Source organism: Vombatus ursinus, unplaced genomic scaffold, assembly GCF_900497805.2.
Source record: "Vombatus ursinus unplaced genomic scaffold, bare-nosed wombat genome assembly UNPS02014812.1, whole genome shotgun sequence".
NCBI lineage: Eukaryota > Metazoa > Chordata > Mammalia > Diprotodontia > Vombatidae > Vombatus > Vombatus ursinus.
The window spans coordinates 89161051-89186578 of NW_020954590.1; the positions used below are offsets into that span (position 1 = coordinate 89161051).

General features: G+C 36.5%; 1 protein-coding gene across 14 annotated transcripts in view; it reads left to right on the forward strand.

Annotated features, from left to right (window-relative positions):
- The first annotated feature begins 149 nt into the window (after positions 1-149).
- LOC114053780 (centrosome and spindle pole-associated protein 1-like) overlaps positions 150-25528 on the forward strand; it is a 133484-nt gene continuing 108105 nt past the window's right edge. For 13 of the 14 annotated variants that reach the window (XR_003570423.1, XM_027876918.1, XM_027876920.1 and 10 more), the window contains exons 1-4: positions 3223-3308; positions 12085-12193; positions 13677-13776; positions 21408-21511. Coding sequence is in view for 13 of the 14 variants with exons in the window: in XM_027876918.1 (XP_027732719.1) it covers positions 12095-12193; positions 13677-13776; positions 21408-21511 (303 nt within the window). In the remaining variant the exon portion in view is untranslated. Of the gene's footprint in view, positions 364-3222; positions 3309-12084; positions 12194-13676; positions 13777-21407; positions 21512-25528 lie in introns of those variants that run through there. The other variant, XM_027876919.1, reaches the window with a different exon arrangement.

A 25528-nucleotide genomic window follows, 5' to 3' on the forward strand; every position in this document is an offset into this window, starting at 1 on the left:
AGCCACAAGAATAAAAAAGGGGATACTAGGGGGAGAAAATTACGACATGTTCTATTTTGAGTTCCCTAGGTGGATTCTCCCACAACCTATTTAGCAGTTCGGGGAATGGTACAATCTTTCCCGACGCTGGGAGGGGGCGGGGCCCTTGCGTCATGCCACGCGCTTGCGTTGGTTTTCTGCGCCCTTACTGCGCCTGACTGAAAGGCACCATATTTAAAAGTGGTAAAGCGGCGGGCTTTTAAGTGGAAAAAGTGTTTTATCAGCGTAGGTCCCTAGGAGCCAGAAGAGGAAGAGAAAAAAGGGAATTTAATTAGCATTACGAGTTTTCAGAAGATTGAGGACTGAGGGTACTAGGGCTGCCTGGTGAGTGGAATGTCAACCGTAATGTTTTCCTTAGCAGGGACTCGTCGGGCACTAGTGCATTACGACAAACGAGCGTAGTGGTGGCCTCGCCGCCAAGCCCTTCCCTGGTGCTGGTCGTTTCTTGCGTTTGCCTGGAGGAGCGTCCCCTGGCGGTCAGAAGAAGCAGTGGTAACTCCTGCAGCGAAGCTCGGTGTATTTAAGTGAACATTTAAAGGCTACTTAATAGAACAGAAGCTCCTATTAGGAGTTAAATAGGAGCACTATTTCTTTGTAACTCCACTTTTTTTTTTAAGCAGGGCTTTGCACTTAGTAAGCGCTTAATAAATGGTTTTTTTTAGTTTATTCGTTAATCTCACTTGCATGTTGATAGTTATAGTATTTTCAGAATAGCTTTATTTAAAAAAATTTTTTAAAGAGATTTTCGTTTTTTTCTTTTTGTGTGATTGATTTGTCTTAGATACCATGGAAAAAAGCAGTCGACACATGGACATTTGAAGGAACTGGATCTTAAAGAAGTGATTTTGAGAATTTTATATCCTTACTACTTGGCAGGGCTTTGCACTTAATAAATACATTTTCATTTATTCATTAAGCCCACTTGCATATTGATATTTAGAGAGTCATTTTGAGAGTAGTTTTATTTAAAACCCTTTCCTTTTTTAAATGTGGTTGATTTGACTTAGATACTATGGCAAACAGCAAATGCTGCAAGGACATTTGAATTAACTGAATCTTGAAGAAGTGATAGTAAAATTTCTGAGTGTCTTCTATTTGTGTCCCAAATGCTAGAGTGGGGCTGGACCTGAACCTCTACTGTGGGGTGGGATTAGACTGTCATTAATAAGCAAGGCTTACTAGTGAATTTCGTTGATAGTGACATAGAAATCCTGTAGTCGTAGAATCCTGATCCTATGATCCTACCTCAGAGAAAAGTCTTATAATTCAATTCAACAGACCATTTATTAAGCACCTACTATGTGCAGGGCACTATGCTAGGTGTGGCTTGTTCGAAAACTTCCAGTGATAGAGACAGCCAGTTCAAATTCCGTACAATTAGTCTTTCTTTTAATCTCCAGTCGGCTTCCTTTTAATTTCATACTTCGACCTTCTGGAACTACAGTAATAACAGCTAGCATTTGAGCCTCAATAACCTTGTGAAGTAGATGCTATCATTATCCCTTATTACAGGAGAGGAAACTGAGGTTGTGATATGCCTGGATTCCCACAACTGGTTACTATCTGAGGCAGGATTCAAACTCAGGTCTTCCAGACTCCAAGTCCAGCACTGTCCACTGTGTCACCTAACTGATCAGGTTCTTTGGTGGCACCTCCAGAGTTGAAGATCTCTCCATCTTATGGGTTTTGGCCCTTTTGTCTTAAAATTGTAGAACGGTGGAGCTGGAAGGGACTGCCAATTATACAGAACAGTCTCATTTTACAGATAAAGGAGGGGGTGATTGTAAGGTACTATGTAACCTACTATACTGTGAACTGCTGAAGGTTGACTGTCCACTGTTTCTGTGTACGACAGGAGGAGGGAAAAATCACTTGAGCTCATTTGAGGTTGTCAGAGAAGATTCTCTCATTTGACTATCACTCCCACCGACAGAGCATGACACTTGATTGCCAGTCGTTGGAAGTGGTAGCAACCTACCTCAGTCATTGAAAAATTTAAAGCTCCATACAGATATCAGCAGTAATGATTGTCTTGTTAATTAGATTACAGTCCATCCCGTTAATATTTATGGAATGCCTGCGTGCTAGCCACCAGGTGCTGTCTGGAATACAAAGATTAAGACGTGTTCCCAATGGTCATAGAGCCTGCGACCTAACAGGGCCGGCGGCTGCAGATAGAAATATTGCAAGACAAGGTAGAATGTACAGCAAGAAACATACGAATGGTTCCTTAATTGGGGGGAAAGGTGAGAGCACGTGTGGCAGGGACAAGAGGGAATCATCAGTGACTTGAGAAGAAGTAGCTTTCGAAGTGGGTTCGGAGTCGGAGGACGAAGGTTTACCTACACGTTTTGTCATCTGTAAAGTGAAGGCGCGGCCCACCAGATTACCTCTGGGGGCCCTTCCACTTACACATCTAAGAGATTCTGAAATGGTGCAGATGATAATTTAAAAGGCCTCCACGGGGGCTGAAGAAGAAAAGGAGAAATGCTGGCTTGGAATGAAAAGCGTGGAGAAAGCTCCCATACCCTCTGCGTTTTCTTCGCCCTGCGCTTGCGGGCGTCCCCGGGGTTACCGGCTGCCCTGAAGACGGCCACTTACGGCGGAGGCAGCGCGGGAGGCCTCCCGTGCGCCAGGGGGCGCAAGGCACTGCCCCGAGCGGCTTCTGGGGGAAGGGGCGCCTCCAGCCGTTACTGGAGGCGCGGGGATGCTGCGGGGAGGCGGAGGAGCTGTCACTGGCGGAGGCTCGCGGGCAGAAGGCACCGTGGCTCGGCGGAGGACGCCCTAGAGGCCGTCCGGGCGTCTTCCTCCCTCAGCGAGAGCCCTCCGGGTCCGGGCAGAGTCAGGCCTGCCTCGGCTGCCCGGCCTGAGGCTCCGACCCCGTGAGGGCGGTGGGGGCTCCGCACCTGGCGGTCCGGGGCAGTCCTGGAGCCGGAGCCCGGCAGGGGCTCGGCGCTGGGGTGCGGCCCGATTTGTTGTAGCCCGGTTGCCTGACAACGCCGCCCGGGTTTCTTCCGGAGGGGTGGGGGCGCGGCTGCGGTAGATGCTGCGGCTGGAGGCTGCGCTCTGCGGCCGCGACTAACCGAGGGGCCGCGGACCGAGCCTCTGCCACCGCGGACCGAGCCTCTGCCGCCGCGGGGGGCCGCCCGCCTCGGGGAGCCTCCTCCGGGATCCTTCCCCGGGGCTTGGAGCGGGCTCCGCTTCGTCTCTGATGGAGAGCCGGGCGGCCGTCTCGTGACGAGCGATGGCCTGGGAGAGGCGCCCCGCCGGTAAGCGGAGACCAGACTGCCCGAGGCAGCGGCAGGGCTTCCCCCGGGCCGGAGGGCGGGCGGCCAGGGGCCGTAGCACCCCCGGGGCCCGGGGCCCGGGGCGGGGAGGCAGAGCACCGCGGAGCAATGGCCCTTTTGTAGGCGTAGCGGAGCGTGCAGGCGGGGGAAAGCAATGCCTAGTGACGTGTGCATCGTTAGGGATGGAATGAGAAAGCGGCTTACTGAAATCCTCAAGTTTGGAGGAGCTAAGCCGCTTGTGGGGGCTGCACTAATATGGAGAGAGCTTCCCAAAGGGTAGTGATCTTATGCAGGATGTTTTTCCGGGAGGAGGGATTAGCTCTGGAGCAAGTTTTATGGCAATTTCATGATATAAGGGAAGAAGCATCGTGCCATAAGTGAGGAAACCGTATTTTACCAGCTCTGCCTAGGTGCATGTCTTTAGCTGAAGATGACCTCAAGTGTATTGGTTTTCTCATCTGTAAAATGAAGGAGTTGAGACTAAATGATCTTTCAGATCCCTTTCAGCTCCAAAATGCTGTAATTCGAAAGTTGTGAATATCATTAAGTGGAAATGTTTGTGAACTTTTATGTTGCTGCTTGCTCACAAGTTGGAAACTCGTAATAGAAATTCAAAGTGACCTTGAGAGACAGGGTTTTGGCTGAAAATTTCTGTTTAAAGGCTATTAGAAATATTTCAAAGCTTCTTCAAGATGTGGCAAATAGAAATTTCTGTGATTGGAAGTGTTCTGCACAAGTACCAGATCGTTACGTTAGATGTTCTGGAAATACTCAACTGGGGAAAAAATAATTCCTTTGTTGGCTCAAATATATACAGTAGCATTTTCCTAAAGTATAAAAGACTCTTTAGACTGGCATCTAATACCCTCCATAATATAGCTCCCACCTACATTTCCAGAAAGAGTTCTGAATCTGGAGTTGCAGAAACAGAATTCAAATCCTGACTGTAATTTACTACCTGTATGACCTTGGGCAAGTCATTTCTAATTCCCTCATTTGTAAAATGAAAGTGTTGGACCAGATGATCTATCAGTTTACTTCCATCTCTACATCTGTGATCCCATTTCCCTTCTCCAGCTCTTGAATTTTAACTAAACGGGGCTATTCCCTGATCTGTCATTCTGCTGCTTCCTATCTCCTTGCTCAGGCTGTCTTCCGTACTTGGACTGTTGAAGTCCTTCACTCTGTTGAAAGCCTTCTCTTTTTAAGGTTTATCCCCTTAGATTTTTTTTAGGGTACTTTGAATCTCTTCATCTTTCTGAAAAATCTTTTGCCTTTTGTATTATACTTACTTGTGTACAAATATGTCCTGTCCCCTTTGTGAATAAGTTTTAAGCTCAGAAGAGTAGGAGCTGTGTTGTTTTTCAACTTTTTTATTTTTAAATCCCATTGCTTAGCAAAATGCCTTGTACATAGTAGATATGCAGTAAATGTTTGAGAGTTCCTTGTGACTCCGAGAAGATTCTTGTGTTCCAGGTCTTTTAAATAGAGTGGAGCCTTGTTAAATGTGTATCCTTTGCAGTGCCGACCTTTACAGGACAGTTTCAGGAATGTGTTTTTGGAACTATGGAGACATCAAATAGCGTGCCAATGTGTTTTCTGAAGCTGGTTTGAAAAATACATTAGCCAGTAGCAATCTGTCATGTGTAATTGGAGTGAGGGGAGAAGGAGGAATCAAAATCATAGATTTAGCATCAGAAGGGTTTTAAAAACTCCTTCATTTCAAAGATGAGGAAACTTTGCCTAAGAGATTAAGGGACTTGCCTTAGGTCACATTGTAGTCAAGCAAAGGTCCTCTGACTCCAGATCCATGTTCCTTCCACTGTATTTTGCTTTTGCAATTACATTTCTTTTCTGATACTTCAGCACTTGAAAGATACTTGATTTCATTAGTGTCGGTGCTTCCAACATTGATGCAGGCTGAAATGCCTCTTTAATTTAGTACCACATCTTCAACAGTTAATCTAACTGAGAAATTCATCACCATGTGTCCCACCTGGACCTAGGTTATTTCTTAACAATAGATAGAGGGTTCATTGTTGGATCCACATTCAAAGTCTTTCCAGTGTGGTTACACTCAGAGCTTGTGCCCTGCTGGCATAACATTTGAGAGAATTGTGGTGCCTCTAATGAGGCGTGCTCAAAAGTAGGGAATCAAAGTAGGACTTTAGTGGAGATCTTTCCTAATATGCAGTTATGTCAGGAATATAATTTAACATGTAAAAGTAACATGTTATGTTAAAAATGTATTACGTATCATTTTAGTTAAGGAAAGAAATGTAATGGGGCAGCTAGGTGGCGCAGTGGATAGAGCACCGACCCTGAAGTTAGGAGGACCTGAGTTCAAATGTGCCCTCAGACCAAACACTTGACACTTGCTAGCTGAGTGACCCTGGGCAAGTCACTTAACCCCAACTGCCTAAGCAAAAAAAAAAACCAAAAAACAACCAAAAAGGAAAGAAATGTAAAATCCAACTGATGTTAGGACAGTGTCAGAATCCCAGAAAGTGGGAATTACATATATACACACATACACACTCACATACACATTATATATATTGATTGGTTGTGATTATGGCTTTAGGATAAATCCCATTTCATCAAAACTTTGGTGTAATTAAAAAAATTATTAAGGCCTAGCTGATGACCTCATGTAGTTCAAGTAACATAGTATTAAATTAAATTAAACTAATTTGAACTACCACTTAAAGTTTTTTAAAATGTGTTTTGATTAGTCAGTGTAAATTAATTACATTTTGTGTGTGTGTATCTGTGTTTAACCTGTCTTACAAAATGTAGGGTAGATGACATCTTGCCTGTGTTGCTGGCAATATTTTATATGAGTAGGGGTATAAAATATATTATGATTATCAAGTTTCTTCCTATGTTGGTGAGTTAAGTTGTAGTTACTAACTTGCGTTTGTGAGGCTTTATTTAACAGGCATAGTTTATGTGTGTGTGACTATGGAGATGAAGATAATAGTTTATATTTGTATAATACTTTACAGTTACAAAATGCTTATATTATGTCATATGAGCCTTGTAGCACCATGTAGAGTAGCTTGCACACATGTATTCCTTATTTTTAGGAATGAGGAAGTTGAGGCCTAGAAAAATTAAGTGAACTTGTCCAAAGTCCCACATTTAGTGATTGACAGAGTTGGGATGCAAACCTTGGATTTCTTATTTTGGGTTCAGGATTTTTTCCTTCCGTTATGTCATGCTGCTTCGTGAGTTGGAGACCTTTGTGAAAGGTAGCTCAGAAAAGTAGGAACTGATTTCCCTTAAAATAATTCAGTTAAACTACTAGAATTATAAACTAGCCTGCTTCCTTTTCTGATCATATATTTCCTTATTGATGTCTTGCACCAATTTCTGCATCTACTGTACACCTTTCTGTTGCCTTTTCTGTCATCTGTAATTTTGATTCTCTAGAGATTGTGATGGTTTACAATTCAGAGTTATAGAGCAGAAGAATATTGCTCCTGCAAAGATGGGCTGTTACGTTGGGAAGCAATTTGGGCTTGTTGGAAGGTTTAGATAACTTCTTATATATGGGATAGCTCGCTTTCTTCCTTCCTTGTCCATAGTTTCCAAACTTTTTTGATTCTGCATTCCATCAGTAAAATTTTTCCAGTGTGCAACTCCACTAGATGCATATTTATTAACAAATTATATGTGTACATGTACTGTTGTGCAAATAATCATATGCGTTGTAAAATTTATACAAAGAAATTTAAAAGGATGAGATAAAGAGGAAATAGCATTTTCTCCAAGTGTCAGTGGGGAGCCACTGCAGTTTAGTACTAGAATGAAATGGCCACATCTGTGCTTTAGGAAAATCAGTTTGGCAGCTATGTGGGGCAGGGATTTAAGAGGGGGAGAATCTTGAGGCAGGGGAATAATTAGAAGACCCCAGGTGAGAAGGGGTAAAGCACTCAGTTAGGTTGGTATGGAGAAAAGGGGCAGATTTGAGAAACTTTCGGAAATAGGAACAATAAGATTTGGCACCTGAGTGGATATATGGGGTGAGAGAGAGTGAAGATTTCAATGTGACACCCATGTTTAAGCTTCTTGACCGAAATAGATAATTGAAAGAGGTGTGTATTTTGTGCTGGAGCACAGAGCTCCCTCCTTCAAGGGGCCCCTGCTTAAACAGAATAATCTGGGGCTTGTGGGTGTGGGTATGCTGGGGGAGGAGTGGTGCTATCTGGCCTGTACAACTGTTGGTGTGGGTGATTAACTTCCTGAAGGATGGACCATCTGCTAGAGAGCAGGGAGAGGTTAGGAGTTTGCTCAGCCACGGAAAGGCAGTAAGTAGTAGGAAGGGGAATAGTTAGGGATTGTTGGATAAAGGATAAAAAGAATAGTGTGGTTGTTAGAGACAGCCCCCAAATCCTTCAAGGCTAAAATGGATATGAACTGTCCTCCTATACTTCTTGGTCCACATACTCTTTGTGATCATGCTATGGCTCCTAGTTTGGAGACTAGTGTTCCTAGTCAATTCTTTTTTTTTTTTAATATTATTTTCCTTTTTTTAAATGAACAAAAAATAACCTTTTTTTTTTTTAAATCCCAGTCTCTGGTACCATCTCTTCTCTCCTGCCCCTCCCCTCCCACTGGAAAAGAAATAGAAACACGATCCTTGCAACAAATATGTATAGTCAAGCAAAACAGATTTCCAGATTCCTGCTTTGGCTTGCATACCTCTATGGCATACATGAGAAGCACCTTTTTGGAGGAGAGCCTTTAAGACCAGATGCTTTTTTGGCAGTTAGACAAACAATAAATAACAGCAAACTGCTATTTTTTCTATACTTCTCTGTCAATATGCAGTCAGATTTTTTTTTGGTATTAATACCGCTTGTGATTCCCTCCTTCCCCCCATTCTTTTGTGTATGTTTTACTCATTTAGATAGCTTAAAAATTGGTATCTGAGTGCCTTCAAAATTGCATTGCTTCAAGCTTGGACTTGTGTGTATTTGGTTGGGTCCTTCACCCCTTGTGAATTTATGTTTTTAAAGGTCATTTCTACTTCCTCATATAGCACAGAGTCATTATTGATGAGAAGAGAATCCTTCAAAAATTTGGGCAAATCTGTACCATTTTGTATTTATTTGTTTACTTGCATCTGTAAATTTGAACTAAAGTGATCCAGTGTACTTGGGTATCCTGCTAAGCTTTCTTGAAGTGGCCTTCCCTTCCACCTGCAACATTGGTTGCTATGACTCTTCCCTTGACAAAGAGCTTATGTTTTCTGAAAGGTGGTTCCTGGAATCTTTTGGCTTTCTTGTTGTGGTGACCTGTTTCACAACAGTTCAACTTGTTTAAGTGGTGATAATCAGAATTAATGCCTGTACTTCTATGCACTTTGCCTTTTTTTTTCCACTGGTGTCAATAGCTTGTTTAAATAGGTGAGTCTCGAACTTCTAAAAGTGTTTGTTGGTATCTTTTGTTTTTATAGCATATTCATTTTCAAATATACAAGCTGGAAAGGACTTTTAGAAGTCATCTAGTCCAATCCCCTCATCTTACAGATGAGAAAGCTCATGTCTTGAGAGGATAAGTTACTTGCCTAAGGTAAGTAAATCTTGTCATAGGTAGTGAGTTCAAGCAGAATTTGAACCCCATGGTGGTCTTTTTATTTATTCTTATAGTTACAAGGTGAGATAAATATACTATGAAATGATGTTTCTTGTTTTGGAGCACACAATAAATCCAACTCCACCAAGTCTTTTATTCTTTGCTGCCATTGGGACCTGCAAACCATGCTTTATTTAGCCATAATTTCCTTATGTCTTCTGGTTTCATGTTACTGCAAAAATGTCAGCTTTGATGTGATTCAGTATCTCTAGTCAACTCGTTTATTTTTGGACAAAAAAAATCTTCAAATTTAGAGTAGCAGTTAAATTAATGTTTGTAGATGGTCTAAAAACTGTGTGTTAGCACCCTTTGCTTTGCTTTCTACCATTGTAACTATCCCCAGCTGTGGCTGTAAAAGCCTGAGACTTGGGTTTAATTGTTATCTCTATGCCGATGACTTCCAAATTTTTCTGTCTGTCTTTGTATTTGTCTATCGCTTGACTTTTTCCTAAACTCTAGATGTGTTGTATCTCCACTGGCCTGTTGAATATTTTAAACTGGATTGCCTCATAGGCATTTTAAACTCAAGATAACCGAAACTTAACTAGTTTTCTTTCTCCACAAGCCCTCTCCCCTTCTGAAATCCCCAATTTCCATTGAGGGCACCAGTGTTCTCCCAGTTACCTAGGTTCACAATCTTGGTGTTGTCTACATTTCTGATCAAGATGCCAAATCTTTTCATTTCTACTTCCATACTATTTTTTCATATTTATCCCCTTCTCCTTTCACTTAGCCATTGCCTCTTAACTGGAATATTGCATTAGCTTCCTAATTGTTCTCTATGCTTCAAGTTTCTCTCCAGTTTAATCCATCCTTCCCATCACTGCTAAAGTGACCCTGTCACTCCTCTATTCAAAAAGCTTTGTTGGCTACTTATTGACTCCAAGATGAAATATAAATATTTAAAAAACAGTTTTTCAGTTAACAAAAGTTTTTCTTCTTTCCCACTCCTTTCCCCCAAAGAAAAAGAAAAATAAAGATCTTTTAACAAATATGTATAGTCAAGTAAAACAAATTTCTCAATGGCTGTCTCCAGACAAATAAATCTTAATCTGCATTCTGAGTCCATCATCTCTGTCAGGATATATAGTATTATGTTTAATCATGAGTCCTCTGGAATTGTGTTTGGTCATTGTGTTGCTCAGAGTTCTAAGAAGTCTTTCAAAGTTGTTTTCACCATAAATGTTATTATTGTATAAATTGTTCTTCTCACTTCACTCTGAATCAGTTCATGTAAGTTTTCCCATGTTTCTCTGAAAGCATCCCTTTCATCATTTCTTACAGTACCTAGTGATATACCACCATTCAGGGCTATAACTTGTATAGTAATTCCTTAAATGATGAGCACCCCCTCAGTTTCCAGTTTGTTGCTACCACAAAAAGAGCTGATACACACACACATACACACATGTATATGTATGTGTGGGTATATATGTGTGTATGTATATATATACATACATATATATGTCTTTTTGCTTATTCTTTGATCTCTTTGGAGTATAGATGTAGCAATGGTATTGCTGGGTCAAAGGGCATGCAGAGTGTAGTAGTGTTTTGAAAACAATTTCATATTGCTTTCCAGAATGGTTGGATCAGTTTACAGTTCCATCGACATTGCAACAATATACCTGTTTTCCCACAGCCCCTCCAGCATTTGTCATTTTTCTATTTTTTTGGTCAGCTTTGCCAGTCTGATAGATGTGAGGTGGTACCTCAGGGGTGTTTTAATTTGCATTTTTCTAATAGTGATTTAGAGCATTTTTTTCATGTTGCTGTTGATAGGTTGGATTTCTTCCTTTGAAAACTGACGACTGTTCATATCTTTTGGTCACTTCTCCGTTGGGGAACAGCTTCCTTTCTTATTAAGTTTGAATCAATTTCCGTATCTTAGAAATGAAACCTTTATCAGAGAAACTTGCTGCAAAGATTTTTTTTGGATTTAACTGCTTTAAAATTTTTTTCTTCATTGGTTTTATTTGTACAAAAAGTTTTTAATAAAATATAACTTCACAACTGTGCCCCAACCTACCTTTCCATTTCTCATTATCCATTGTTTCTCTTCCTAAACTCTATAGTCCTACTGAACTGGTCTTATTTCCTAACATTTAACACTTATCTTTTATCTTGATATCTTTGTATATCCTCAGTGCTTGTAACACATTCTACTCTGCCCCTCCTCTAAGAATCTTTCTTTTTCAAGGCTCAGCTCTAGCTCCATTTTCACCATGAAGCCTTTGCCCCAGTTGCTAGTGTCTTCCTCTTCAACACTATTCCAGTGCTTCCTGGGCTTCTTTTAAGCCTCAACTAAAGTCCAACCTTCTGCAAGAAGGCTTTTCCAATCCTTCCTTGATGCTGGTGTCTTCTCTCTATTTTTGTTCCATCCATTTTATCATCCTGTAAATATTTATTTGTCAGTAATAGTTCACATATTGTTTGCTCCATTAGACCATGAGCTTCTTGAGACCAGGGGCTATCTTTTGCTTTTTTTTTTTTTTTAACCTACAGCACTTAGTGCAGTACCTAATAGTAGTCTTAAACATAAATGTTTGTTGACTGACTTTTATTAATTCTCTAGGTATGTGCATGTGCCTGTGCATATGCGTATATACATACACATACATATATATGCATATTTTGTCTCCTTTGATAGAATACAAGCTTCTTGAAGGCAGGGATTGTTCCATTTTTGTCTTTGTGTCCTCAGCACCTAGCACCATGTTTGGCACACAATAGATATTTGATAAAGACTTGCTGATTGATTGGGTCAATCTTTTGATAAGAATAAGTCATAGCTGACATTTATATAATACTTGAATGTTTTCAAATTCTTTTGTGTATATTATTTTAGTTGATCCATCTTTTCATTTGATGTTCTCAAGGGAATAAATAAGCTAAATTGAATGCCAAATTTCATTTATATAATATTTGAAAGTTTACAAAGTGTTTTATGTATAGTATCTCAATTGATCCAGCTTTTCATTTGAAGTTTTCAAGTGAATAAGTAAGCTAAATTGAATGCCAAATGTGGATTGCTTAAGGTTTTAAAATAGTAGTAAGGATATGCGTATTGACATAACATATATTTAATATCATGTTATTTTTTATTTATTTTTAGAATCTGAAGAATGGCTGATAATTTAGATCAGTTTATTGAAGATCAAAAGGCTAAACTGACAAAAGACAAAGCTGAGTTGGAAAAAGACCCTCCTTATATGGATATAAAGGTAGATTGACAATATCTATCTCTGGTGTATGTTAACTTCTGACAGTTTTGTTGTTCAATGTCTGTTATGTTACCAAGTTAAAAATCATTCTGTTAGAATGATAAAGACATTTAAAAATAAAACAGGAAATTTTAAGTCAGAACTCTCAATTGTAAGTGAAAATTTGATAAACTGAAATAATCCCAAATATACTGTTAAAGGAGAAAATTGAGGTTGTTGTGAAGCTTACTTAAGTGGTGAGCTGTTAGTTAACATTTCTTCCTGTTATAAAACATTATAGGAAGCATAAACATATAGGAAGCATAAACCTTTGTAGTGAGTTGTTTGTGATATTGTTAGAGATGTTATTATATAATCAACCTTATGTTATTTAGCATAAATAATCATAGGCATTAAAATATGATTTAAAAGTATTTTACTACCAAGTGTTGTTTAAATTGAAGAGTTCTACTGCCATTGTAAAAAGTTTGAGAAAAAGTTACATTCCAATATCATCTTAATCCTAAAGCATCTGACTTAGTGAATTTATTAACTCAAGTTTTAGAAGGATGAACTTAGTTCTAACTTGTCTTTTAAACTATTTTGAATCTCAATGTTTCTGACTTTTTTCATAGATATAGTTGTCAAAATTATGTTTCATAAAAGCAATGAGGTTGAATCTACTGACTACAAATAATTTTCAAGTACCAAAACTTTGTAAAAAATAAAATTTTTTTATTTGTATTTTAGGAATTTTTTTGCTCTATTAACATCTTAAAAGCAGTATGTAGAATGGCAAAAATGAATCTTTTAGAAGATTTAAAAAAATATTAATGCTGTCTCATATTTAGAGTCACATTACTATACTATTTCATGGTACAGAGATAATTTCTCTTCTAATATCTGTGAATTACAGAGTGGTAGCTATGTGGTGGAATAACTAGGTGATGCAGTGGATGCTGGGCCTGGAGTCTGGAAGACTCATCTTCCTGAGATCAGTCTGGCCTCAGACACTTACTTAATAGTTGTATGACCCTGAGAGCAAGTTACTTAACACTGTTTGCCTCAGTCTCTTCATCTGTAAAATGAGCTGGAGAAGGAAATGGCAAACTACACCAGTATTTTTTTGCCAAGAAAACCCCAAATGGGTCATGAAGAGTTGAATGTGATTGAAAGGAAGACTGAACAACAAAAAGCTATGCAGTCTGTAAAAACATTTGAGAAATAATTTGATGCATAGGATATATAAATCTATGGAATTGCAAATATTTTTATAATGAAGTTTTAAAGTACTTAAGCATGGATGATTAAAATGTTTAATATTAGTTCATAATGCTTTGGGAAAGTCATATAACATTATTACCATTCATTACAATATTGAAACAATGTATTTTGATAATTGCATCTTAAACTTTATAATGTAAAAAGATGTGAAACACATAAAAATCTATTAAATGTTTTGTGATTATTTCCCTCCTTAAATGGATTGTCTTTTTTCCCCCAGAGCAATGCTGTAGAAAAGCTTTCAGAAAACAGCAAAATATTAGTCTCCATGGCCAAAGAAAACATACCACCAAACCGTCAAGAGAACAGAGGTTCTTTAGGTATGTTGTTTAAGTGCTCTAATATTTAAGACATTGTTAGCATCTAGTCTAGCTGGTGCAAGAGGTTTGCTTTTTCAGATATGTTTCATTTTTGAATTTTAGTAACTATTTCCTTTCTAGTATCCTTATAATGCAATATACATATAAAATTACACCCTTACTAATCATTTGCTACCACTTAATATGGTACTAGCTTTGTTTTGATTTATTAAAAACATAGCTAATATTAACTCAACCATAGATTACATTATAAATACAATAGGTATTTTCTTTATTCAGAATGAGTAAGGTTAAAATAAGTAAGATTTTTTTCAATTTAAAAATGAAAGAAATAATTATGTCTTATGGCATATTACTAAGTGATGGAAAGACCATATTAATAACTAAAAACTATATTACAATGTGTGTACATAAACTTTTCCTTCTCTTGTAATGAAATTAATATAATTGTATTAATAATATGGTTTTAATCATGCTTATATCATTATTTAGTTTGTGTTAGGTAGTGCAGCAGATAAAGAGATAAAGAGAGCCAGGCTTGTAGTCAGGAAGACCTGAGTTCAAATATGCCTTCGGACACTTACTAGCTGTGTGACCCTGGGCAAGTCACTTAAGCTCTGTGTGCTTCAGTTTCCTCAATTTTAAATAGGAAAAATAGTAGCTCCTACCTCCCAGGGTTGTTGTGAAGGTCAAATGTGGTAATATTTGTAAAGCACTTAGCATAGTGCCTGGCACACAGTAAGCATTATATAGATGTTAGCTATTGTTACTATTACTATTGTTAGTATTATTTTAAGTGACTTATAGAAAATAGTTTACACTTATATAGTATGTAAAGGTTTGTAAAGCATTGTGCATACATAGTCTAATTTACTGAATTGATTATTGAACAGTTGAGATGAGGTGTTTGGAGACAGTACTACATTTTAAATCAACAGAACATACTTTATTTAATGTGTATATGTATAAATGTGAGTGTCTGAATGTAAATTATTTTAAATAATATTTTAAATTATTCTGAAGAGACTAAGTATAAAGTAGAGGTATTGTTACTTCATTATCATGAACTAGAGCTATAGTAATGATGCCAAGATTTAGTCTTCACTTGGATCTGAGTCCATGACCGAAGACTCTACATCTTTAACCCATGTCTGCTTTCTGAGGTTAGGCATACCATTCATTATAAGAAGGAACTGGCAAGAGACATGAATGGATGGTCTGTCTCTTTTATTACTATTGGCATTACAACTGAAAACTCATATTTTGCTGCTGATGACATTCTCTTCATGTGTAGATAGCATTATATATTTTGCAGTCTTTCTGAAAAATAGTTTAAGAAATAACTTCAAAATGTATTTACCGGAATTGGGTCAGAAATACAAGATGAACAATTATACACACACATTATATGTAGTATGTAATTACCACAAAGTATGAACCTCAGAGTAGCCTGAATAAAGGAAAAATTTACATTAAATGAAAGTATTTATTATACAGCTATTCTAAAATAAGAATGTAATATTTGCTAATGCTAATTCTGGTTATCTAATTTAATCCCAGTCATTTAATTTCTCATCAGCTTTTCTATAATTAATTCTTTGATATTTAAAAAAAATTTTTAATTCTGAATCTGAACTTGAGCACCAAAAAGAGCATTTCCATATACATAGCAGAAGGCAAAAAGAGGATTCCATATGAAACTGTGAATTTTTTTTCTCTGATGATGACCTCATTTCAAAAATAGAAAGAATTTGATCAAATTTATAAAAATAGGAGCTGTTCCCCAATTGATAAGTGATAGAAGCAGCTTTCAGGTGAAGGAATCAAACTTATCTATATTCATATGAAAAAATGCTTTAAATCACTGTTGAGTAGAGAAATGAAATGAAAATTAAAACAACTTTGAGGTACCTCCCAATACCTATCAGATTTGCTAATGTGACAGAAAAGGAAAATGACAAACGTTTCAAGGGATGTGGGAAAATTGAGATAGTAATGCACTATTGGTGGAGTTGTGAACTGATCCAACCATTTTGGAGAGCAATTCGGAACTATGCCAAAGTGTTATAAAACCATGCACACCCAGCACACCCTACCAGGGCTGTATCCCCCAAAAAATTAAAAAAAGGAAGATGTATATGTACAAAATTTTTACAGCATTTCTTTTTGTGGTGGCAAAGATTTGGAAATTGAGGGGATGGAATGGCCAAACAAATTGTGGTACATGATTATGTTGGAGTACTATTGTACTAGAAGAAATGATGAGCAGGATTCTCTCAGAAAAATCTAGAAAGACTTATATGAACTAATGCAAAGTGAAGTAAGTAGAAGTAGAACATTGTACACAGTAACAGCAATATTGTATGATGATCAACTATGAGTGACTTAGCTCTTCTCACAATGATAAGTGATCCCAGACAATTTCAAAGGACTTAGGATGAAAAATGCTATCCATCTCCAGAGAAAGAACTGATCACAGTTGGAATGCAGATTGAAGCATACTTTTTTTACTTTCTTTTTCTTTTTTTTTGGTCTGTTTTCTTTCACAACATGACTAATATGGAAATATGTTTTATCAAAATGCTTGCCTTCTCAATGAAATGGGAGGGAATGGAGGGAGGAACAGAATTTGGAACTCAAAATTTATAAAAAACAAATGTTAAAAATTGTTTTTACGTGTAATTGGGAAAATATATTAAATAAAAAACAAAAAGAATCTGAATTTGCATTACATATAACATGATTTAAAAAAAAAGTACACAATGAATTCCACCTATATCCTGCTGTCTGTCCTCTCTTTTGAACTTCCATCTAATTTCTTCTGTGCATTTTAAAAAATGTTTCAATGGCCCCCTTTTTTTTTTAAATCACTATTGCTAATCCCTACTCCTCCATCCCCCTACGTAATTGAAGGTGAAAGGAAGAAAAAAGACAACCTTTTTAAGAAATAAGCATAGTCAAGCAAAATGAATCCACATAGTAGCCACGTCTAAACATATCTTCCTCTTTCTGTACCTTGAATCTATGCCTTCTCTGTCAGAAGGTGAGTCGAATACTTCCCTGGAGGTCCTGCCTGGTCATTGCTTTGACCAGAGTTCTAAAGTTTTGCAGAGGTGGGGTTGTTCTTATGCAAATTCTTCTGGTTCTGCTCTCTTGGCTGCATCATTTCGTATTGCCGAGGATTCTCCAAAATAAGTATCTTTTGTTCTTTCTTGTGGCACAATAATGTATTCCATTACATACATTCATATACCACTGTTTGTTCAGGCATTCCTTGATCGATAGCAAACACCTTAGACTCTCATTCTTTTATCTCTTTCCTTTTCCTTAGTCTCTTCAGGATCAGGATGTTTGTTTTACTTGTTGCCATTTCCTCTCTAATATTCTCCAACCTTTCATGTATTTCTATACTGAACTCTTGGAGGGGACATTTGTGTGTGGTGTAAATGTGAATGTATTCAACCCTTTTTTTGTTCGTGTCAGCTAAGAGATTCATTTGCTGCCTGCTTCCCCATCCCTTTCTCCACGTTTGTATACTTTTCTCACACACTTCACTTAGGAGGAATAGCAGGAATATCTGCTTCCTCCTTTTTGCAGTAATGTATTCCTCTTTTTACCTTTCCATCTCTTTCGTTCCTTTAGACCATCATAAGAGAACCAATCCACCCCCAGATCTTCTGTTTTTCTTCTTTAACTTTCTCAATACCCTTCAAAAACCTTAATGTTCTGAAGGAGCACGTTTGTTATTCCCTATTAGAATTTTTGCACTATATCGCCATATAGCTGCTTCTATTTACTCAAATAAATTTAGCTTTCTGTGTTTCTTTCAACTCTTGTGTTTATTTCAAAGTTCCAGCTCTAGTCTTTTTTAATTAGGAATACTTGAAAGTCCTCTATTCTGTTAAAGTTCCATTTCTTTCTCCTGTAAGATTATATTCATCTTTGCAGAGTGGTTCTTGGTTGTAAGCCTACATCTTTTGCCTTCTGGGATTATATTCAAGATCTCCATTTATAGATTAGCTTCCAGGTCTCTTCAGGACTACTTTTTTTTGGAATACTTGCAGTATTGTATTCTTTGATTCTTGATTTTGGCTATGATATTTCTGGGACTTTTCTTTTTGGAATTCCTTTCAGGAGATTGTCAGTAGATTCTTTACTTTGGCCTCATATTTTAAAAAAAAGATGTGGGCAATTTTAATTTGTAATTTCTTGAAATATAACGTCCGTGCTTTAAAAAAAATCCCCAGTTTGGTCAGAGACTATAACTACAGACTATATGTACCTCTGATCCATGTCTACTTTCTATGAATATGCATACCGTTCATTATAAGAAGCAATTGGCCTTTAGAAATTTGAATAATTTTTAAATTATTCCTTCTTTGACTTTTTTTTTCCAAGGTCAGTTGTTTCTTCTATTCCTTAGTCTTTTGATCTTGTTCTATATCTTTTGCTTTTTCATGGAATCATTGATTTCTGTTTGGTCTAATCTGGTTTTAGGGATTCTGTTACTCTGATAAGATTAACCACTTGTTTTAAGCTACTTATGCTCCTTCCAATTCTTTCCTTTAGAACATTTATTTCCTTTTTTTTTTATTTCTTGCTTAATCTTCTGAGTATTTATATAGACCTTGTAGAAAAATCAGTTTTTTATTTAAGTCATTGCTTGTTGTTAAAGAGTTATTTTCTCCTTTTGGAGTATCTTTAGATCTGTATATCCACAGTAGTTAATGATTCTAGTTGGGTTTCTTCTATTTACTTATCTCTCCTGCTTTGGTTCCTGAATTGGGTGGGGTGGTTGACCCTGCTTGTTCTCATTCTGAATCCTCTGGGTTTCTGTGCTGATGTCTAACCTGCCTCAGTTTTGGAGGTTCAGACCTCTTTCCCTGGCATTCCAGAACAGAATGCTGGGGACTTTGGCGCTACTGGACTCCTGACTGCTGTCTTCGTCTGAGCATTGCTTGCGTCTCTGGAAGATGCTGTAGTTTTTCCCTAGCCCTCCACCTTCCTGGACACCTTGAGGCTTTCTGGTGACTGGGAGTAGCCCTCTGTTTGTAGATTTTTGTGTTCTGTCTTACTCCCAAGAATTTGTATAAGCCCTCTTAGAGAATTCATTCTCTCTTATGTCTGACTCTTAGGATCCTTATCTTCCTTCACACATGCCGCTTTTCTGTGAATCTTTCCCTGATCATCCTAGTTGTTTAATGTTTTCTTTTTTGTGTCAGTATTGTATCTTCCTGGTAGAATGTGTTTGTCTCTGTATCTCCAGTGCCTCCTTAGCATAGTGCTTTGTTCATAGGAGGCATTTTGAAATGTATTGGATTGAATATAATGCCTATCTGAAAAAATAAATTTTAATTTAAAAAATACATATCTCAATTACCCCTTAGGAATGATTTATACATTAATCTTATAAATTAATTTTATTTAACTCATAATTGCTATGCAAAATAAATACTAGTATTTACTTAGTCATATTTATGAAACTTAATCTTAACTCTTTTGGGGTCAGTGATATTTTACTTTGTGAAGTATTATCACTACAAATGACCATAAAATGACCCTTAAGCATTACCTGCTACTAGAACCATCAGAAGACAACCATTGAATTAGTAGGTCTCTATATTTCTTCAGATCATTAAGTAAATTTAGCCTGTCATAGTTATTAATAGTTCTGCTTGAAGTGCTAAAACATGGAAAAATTAAGCTTATTCTACATACTTTTAATTTTATTCAATATTTTACCTATGAGGCCATTGAATGTTGATAAAGTTCCTCACAAATAATGTCTTAAATTCAGAGGTGAAATTTACATAATTATTAGTCAGGTAGAGCTGAAAAAATAACAGCATTGTAAGTGACATTTGAATTTATATTAAAAGGCAGATAGACTTGATAAGTGAAAATAAACTTAAAGTAACCTACTAGATACCTGTAAAAATATAACACTTGCTTAATATAACATTTGTACTTCTCTGAGAGATGTGAATAGTTTGTCTACTCTTCCCACTATGAGCTAGCAAGCTAAGTCCTCTTCGCATATAGTGTCATTGCGCAACAAAGCCTGTGTTATGATCATGTATTGTCAGATATTTAACTTCAGTTCATAGTTATTGTGCTTTTGTTTTTGGGTAAAAATTTATCTAAATGACAAAATAAAAAAATAAAAAATTTTTTTCATACTATTTTCATCTGTTTTGGATGAGATTCAGAATAAAAAGTCTTTTTCCTCTATTAAGGTAGATACTAGTACTTCTCCAAAGTGAGGTTTAGTTTTCTTGATTTTAGGGGAAGGCTGCTGGCTATTCAACAAAAAATGGATAGTTAATGCTTTTTGGTTATGGAAGACTTTAGACTCTTGAAAGAGAATTATTAGCATGAGTAACAGGCATTACTTTAGGGAAATGTGTGTGTTGATAATACACAGTTTTAAGGTGATGGGTGTTGTGATATATGAGCAGTTCTGCAATAAACATGGCAACAAAGTGATAATGAGGAAAATTCGATAATACATGTATAATAACACGTGTTATATGTGGTATAAAAATATAAAAGCTAGTTATATGTGTATTTATATACATATGTATATACACACAACATATAAAAGTTATATGTTGTGTAAAAATGTAAAAGCTAGTGAGCATCCATTGTAATTTATAGCTCTTTGGCTAAATTTCTGAAATATTTTAATGATGTAATAAAGTAGTGATATGTCATGCCTGTGACAAGTTCCCATTCTTTATTGCTTTGTGAGGAACAAGGCACAGAAATGGTGATATCAATGGCAACATACACTGTAGCTAGTTATCTTAACTATAGTCCTTGGTGGATTTCAAAGCAGAATCTTCTATTTTGTTAAAAATGAAAATATTTGAAATTATATTTTTTTATCTAGTAAGGACAGAAAAAGAGGGAGGGCCTTCAAAAACCTGAAAAGAATAATCATCTGTCACCTATGCTTGACATAGTCTTTTATAATAAAAATTAACATTTGAAAAGTATGTAACCTAATTTTAAAGCTCACTTAAGTGAATATTTTTAAATAACACTTTTGAAGGAAATGTTCAGTTTCTATGAAATGGTAGTTTTTTTCTAAGCCAGTGATTTAAATTATTTTAAGATGAAGCTGCTGAAGATCATAAATATATTTTCTAAGGAAAATGTTTTTTTTCTTTTGTTTTTTTTTAGGCAGTTGGGGTTAAGTGATTTGCCCAGGGTCACACAGCTAGTGTCAAGTGTTTGGTCCGAGCTCGGATTTGAACTGAGGTCCTCCTGACTTCAGGGCTGGTGCTTTATCCACTGCGCCACCTAGCTGCCACTAAGGAAAATGTTTTTAACAAATTTATTTTTGTAAGCTTCCCCACCAAAAAATGCATGTTGATTACATGTCCTTTTAGAATTGGAAATAGACAAACTGAGATTCTTGGAGTTTTCTTTCACAAAAATGATAGTCAAATTACATGACATTAAATGCATCATTTTTATTTGGTTTTATTTTGCCAACTTGATTGTGGTTCAAAGATTAAAATAGTTGAGGCTTGCTAATAATCAAAAGATAGATATAAGTGGACTTTCTTTCACAATCTGTTTTATTCTATCAAGAGTGCATTGAAAGTGAATTTTATATATCGCAGGGATTGATTATGGATTGAGTTTACCACTTGGTGAAGAATATGAAAGGAAGAAACATAAGCTAAAGGAAGAACTTCGACAAGATTACAGACGGTATCTTACTCAGGTAAAGATTCTTTTAAGCTTCAAGATGGCAACAGTAGCGTAAGTTAAAAATTTTTGAGTAGGAGCCCTTTCATCCAAAAGTATTTAATGTTTGCTCTGCAAAACCTAAGTGCTGAGGTGCTACTTGCAGAGCTTAATTATGCATGTAGATGGCAATGAAAAGCTGAAAACAAACATAGGGAAGAAAAAATTAGGGACAGGAGAAAGAAATAGTAGTAGGCAAAATCAGAGTAAAAAGGTGCACGTTAGAGAAATGGTAGAGTAACAATGAATGCTGTAGGTTCACTTACCTGATTAGAACAACAGGTTATATAATTTTGAATGAGATTCTAAATCTTGATTTCACGTTTCCTTTAAAATATGATATGTTTTGAAATAACTCTTGTAATTTTTCATGATAGATACTTATTGATTTGTTTTTGACCATAATAATAGAGTTTTTGTTATGAATTATTTTCTGCCTTTAAAATAGGATAGTAAACATAAGTAGCCATATAGTTTAGCCACTGCACTGTTGAATTTTTGGCCTAATTTTTTCACCTATTTTATTGAATATAAACTCTTTTAAATGCAGTTTGTTCACTAATATAGGATATATTTAAACTTAAGATTCATAATAAATATCAAAACAAGTCCATTTTAATTTGTAAACTACTAAGCTTTGTATATATTTGTAAAATGATTGGAAATTATCAAGATATTCTCACTTCTAAGATAGTCTTGAATTTATCTCAGCTGCATTTTACCTCCTTATTTTAATTAGAACATTATTTTTCATATGAAGAAAAGAACTTTAAATGCATTTTATCAATGACTTGTTTTTCTTGACTTTAGGGTATTACACAGGCAAAAAGAAAGGTAGAGTACCTAAAATATTGCACTCTCCTAAATGTTCTTAAAATTAGTAGCTTGTAGTTTTTGTGTTTGAGATTGCTGCTGCAGGGGTGTGCTGGAACTAGTTCCTACTTCCCGTTGAGAGCTGTTTGTTAAATTTTCAAAGTGAGCCTCTTGGAAATCGGCAAACACTACAAATCGTTGTTTTGTTGGTTAGATTTCAGAAAATGACAGAGAAAATTTTAACAATGCCTATTAAATGTTAAAGTGTGCTAGTGTGTTTTGGAGATGTTAATGTTAAATGTTAAACATTTATCAGCACACCTCTGACTGCTCCTCTACCAATTAGAACAATTATTTTGTTTGTGTTGAAGAATGTAGTAATTCATAACTTTTCTTGTTCATAGCAAGATGACATTCTATACATCATTAATGTATTTCATTAATGTAATCGAAGTTCTTCTCATGGTTTCTGCATTGCATTTGCTATCTTTGCTTTATCATGAATTCTTACTGTTAATGTAAATTCATGTGTGATCGGACATGCCATTTGTCACCACTTAAATGAATATGTTAATAATGAGTAGGTCAGACTTTGTTAAATGGTAGATAGAAGGAGAAATATTCAGTTGATTAATGAACTCTATATTTTAGGGGTTTAAATTATTGACTTGTTCGTGGAAAATTATACCTGTAAGTAGAGTATAATTATGTTATAATAGCTCAACTAACTGAACAATAAGTAGCTTGTGTTTCTTTTGCATATTTGAGCGAAAGAAGCAGATGATTAAAAAAAATATATTATCAGTAATTTAAATAAAAAAAACTTTTCTGGTATGGTACCATGGGACCTACTGTACTGATCCCTCACTTTCACACTTTTTTTTTTACCTACCAGTACTAGCTGGCAGGATTTGGCTTACCAGTACACATTGCTGTTTTTTCTTTGCCGCCTCCTCCTTGAAACTTTGATTCCTCCATTTCCGTCTATGGAAGAAAATGCAAACCTCTTCCCTTCTTCCTTGCTCCAGAACAGTACACAGACTTTTTTGTGTGTGTTTTTAAGTGTTTTAAGTACTAAGAACTAATGGAAAGCACAAAAGGAATTTACAATAACAGTGAATAAAGATTATAGGCTTCTAAGCCTAAGTTAAACCTGGTGTTTTGTGTAAATGTTCAAGAAACTAGCTTTCTTAGTCTCCTCTTTTCTTGATGCACTAAAAAAAAATCTTTTCAATTCTGCCTGAGCTAGTTGCTAGGTCAAGCTCTAAGTTTTCTAGCCAGTTTATTTGACTCTGGTAGGTGTTTCATTCTGTCTAGAAGCTATTTCTTCAACCATATAGCTCCAGATGTGGGAACTCTAGGTAAGAGACATCCAAAATCTCTTACTTCTTTCTTCGTTCCAATGACATCCCTAGGTCTTCAGTTCTATGAAGAACTTAGTCTCTCAGGTTCACTAATTCTTAGCCTTGATCCCAGGTCCCTGAAAGAGTAACCCTCCCCTGCATCCCTTATTTGACTTCAAAAGATTTCTCTACTGACTTCAGGCATCTTAGAAACTCTGTTTTAAAATGGAAATGATAATATGGTACTTATACCTCATGGTTTTGTAAAGAAAGTGTTCTGCAAACTGTAAAGTGCTGTGTAAGAGTCAGCTGTTATTTGGTAGTTAAAGTTCCATAATATATGTTAAGTAAATAAATGCAATCATTAAAAAAAATTGTTGTGATAATTATAAGTGGTAGATGTTGTTTAATGAGATGAAAATTTACATTTGTATTATCAGTATTAAGAAGTATTTGTTGAATGCCTAATATATTGTGTTCATCACTCTGCTGGGCTCTGAAGGGATAGATGTAAGAGAAATGTAAGCCATTAAATTATATTACATTAGCTCACATTTATATGTCACTTTAAAGTTTACAAAGTACCATATTCACAACTGTTAGCTCTTTCTTTCTGTTTTAGTTATGCCTCTAGGAAAGCAGTGTAACTCAGATGCTTTTTGATATAAGCGTTTAGTATGGCTTTATATGCCACTCTTCTAGGGAGTGGCTCAGTGAGTGCCATGAGCCTAACTCAACTTTGTTGATTCTTGAAGGAACTCACATGACATTAAACACCATCCACAAACACACCCAGATAGTTACCCTTTCTTTTACCCTGTCCCTTTTGTCCTAGTTAGTTTTCAGCCAGTTCCAGTTTTCTTTCTTTTCACATAAGGGTTAAATTCCTTTGTAAAAATGGAGTTTCTGAAGAATCAGTGCACACTAGTTATGAAGCTTAAATGTCCTCCTTTCGGTGTACATAAGATTAATACAAATGTGCAGTTTTTAGTATATATTGCTTATTTATTATCATTGATCTACTTCCCAGTTAAAACACCATTGAGAGCCCATGGTCCTTATCCTTTCCCAGGAACAACCACTACCTCAAGTGACAGGTGTCCCAGGTATTGTTTTCACTTGATGAAGAAATTTAGTCTTAGAGAAGTAGAGTGACTTATTCATGAACACATAGAAAGCAAGTATCAGAGTTGGAATTGCATTGAGTCTGAAAGTTGATAGGGACCTTAGAATCCATCTAGTTTAGCCCATACTGGAGTACGAATACACTTGACAGCATTCCCAACAAGTGCTCTTGCAGCCTCTGTTGAAAACTTCAGGTGAAAGGGAAATCTACTGCCTCCTAAGGCAACTCATTTATCTTTGGGATAGCTTTGATTGTTATCAGGTTTTTTCTTATATTGAACCAAAATATGGTTTTTCAACTTTAATTTATTACTCCTTGTTCTGTCTTTTGAGCCAAACAGAAAAAGCAGAAAATAAATCCTTATTCCATATAACAGTCTTTTTTTTTTTTTTTTTTTTTTTTTGGCTAGGCAATGGGGTTAAGTGACTTGCCCAGGGTCACACAGCTAGTATGATTTTTTTATGTGTCTGAGGCCGGATTTGAACTCAGGTCCTCCTGATGCCTGGACTGGTGCTCTATCCACTGCGCTACCTAGCTCCCCACCATGTTACAGTTTTTCAAAGACTTGAAGACAGTGATTATGTCTTCCCTGATTCTTCTTTAAATTGAACATGCTTATTTCTTCTAATTGATCTTCATATGGAATGATCTCAAGGCCCTTCACCGTCCTCATCCACTTTCCTTGGGAAACTTCATTTTCTCAGTGTCCTTA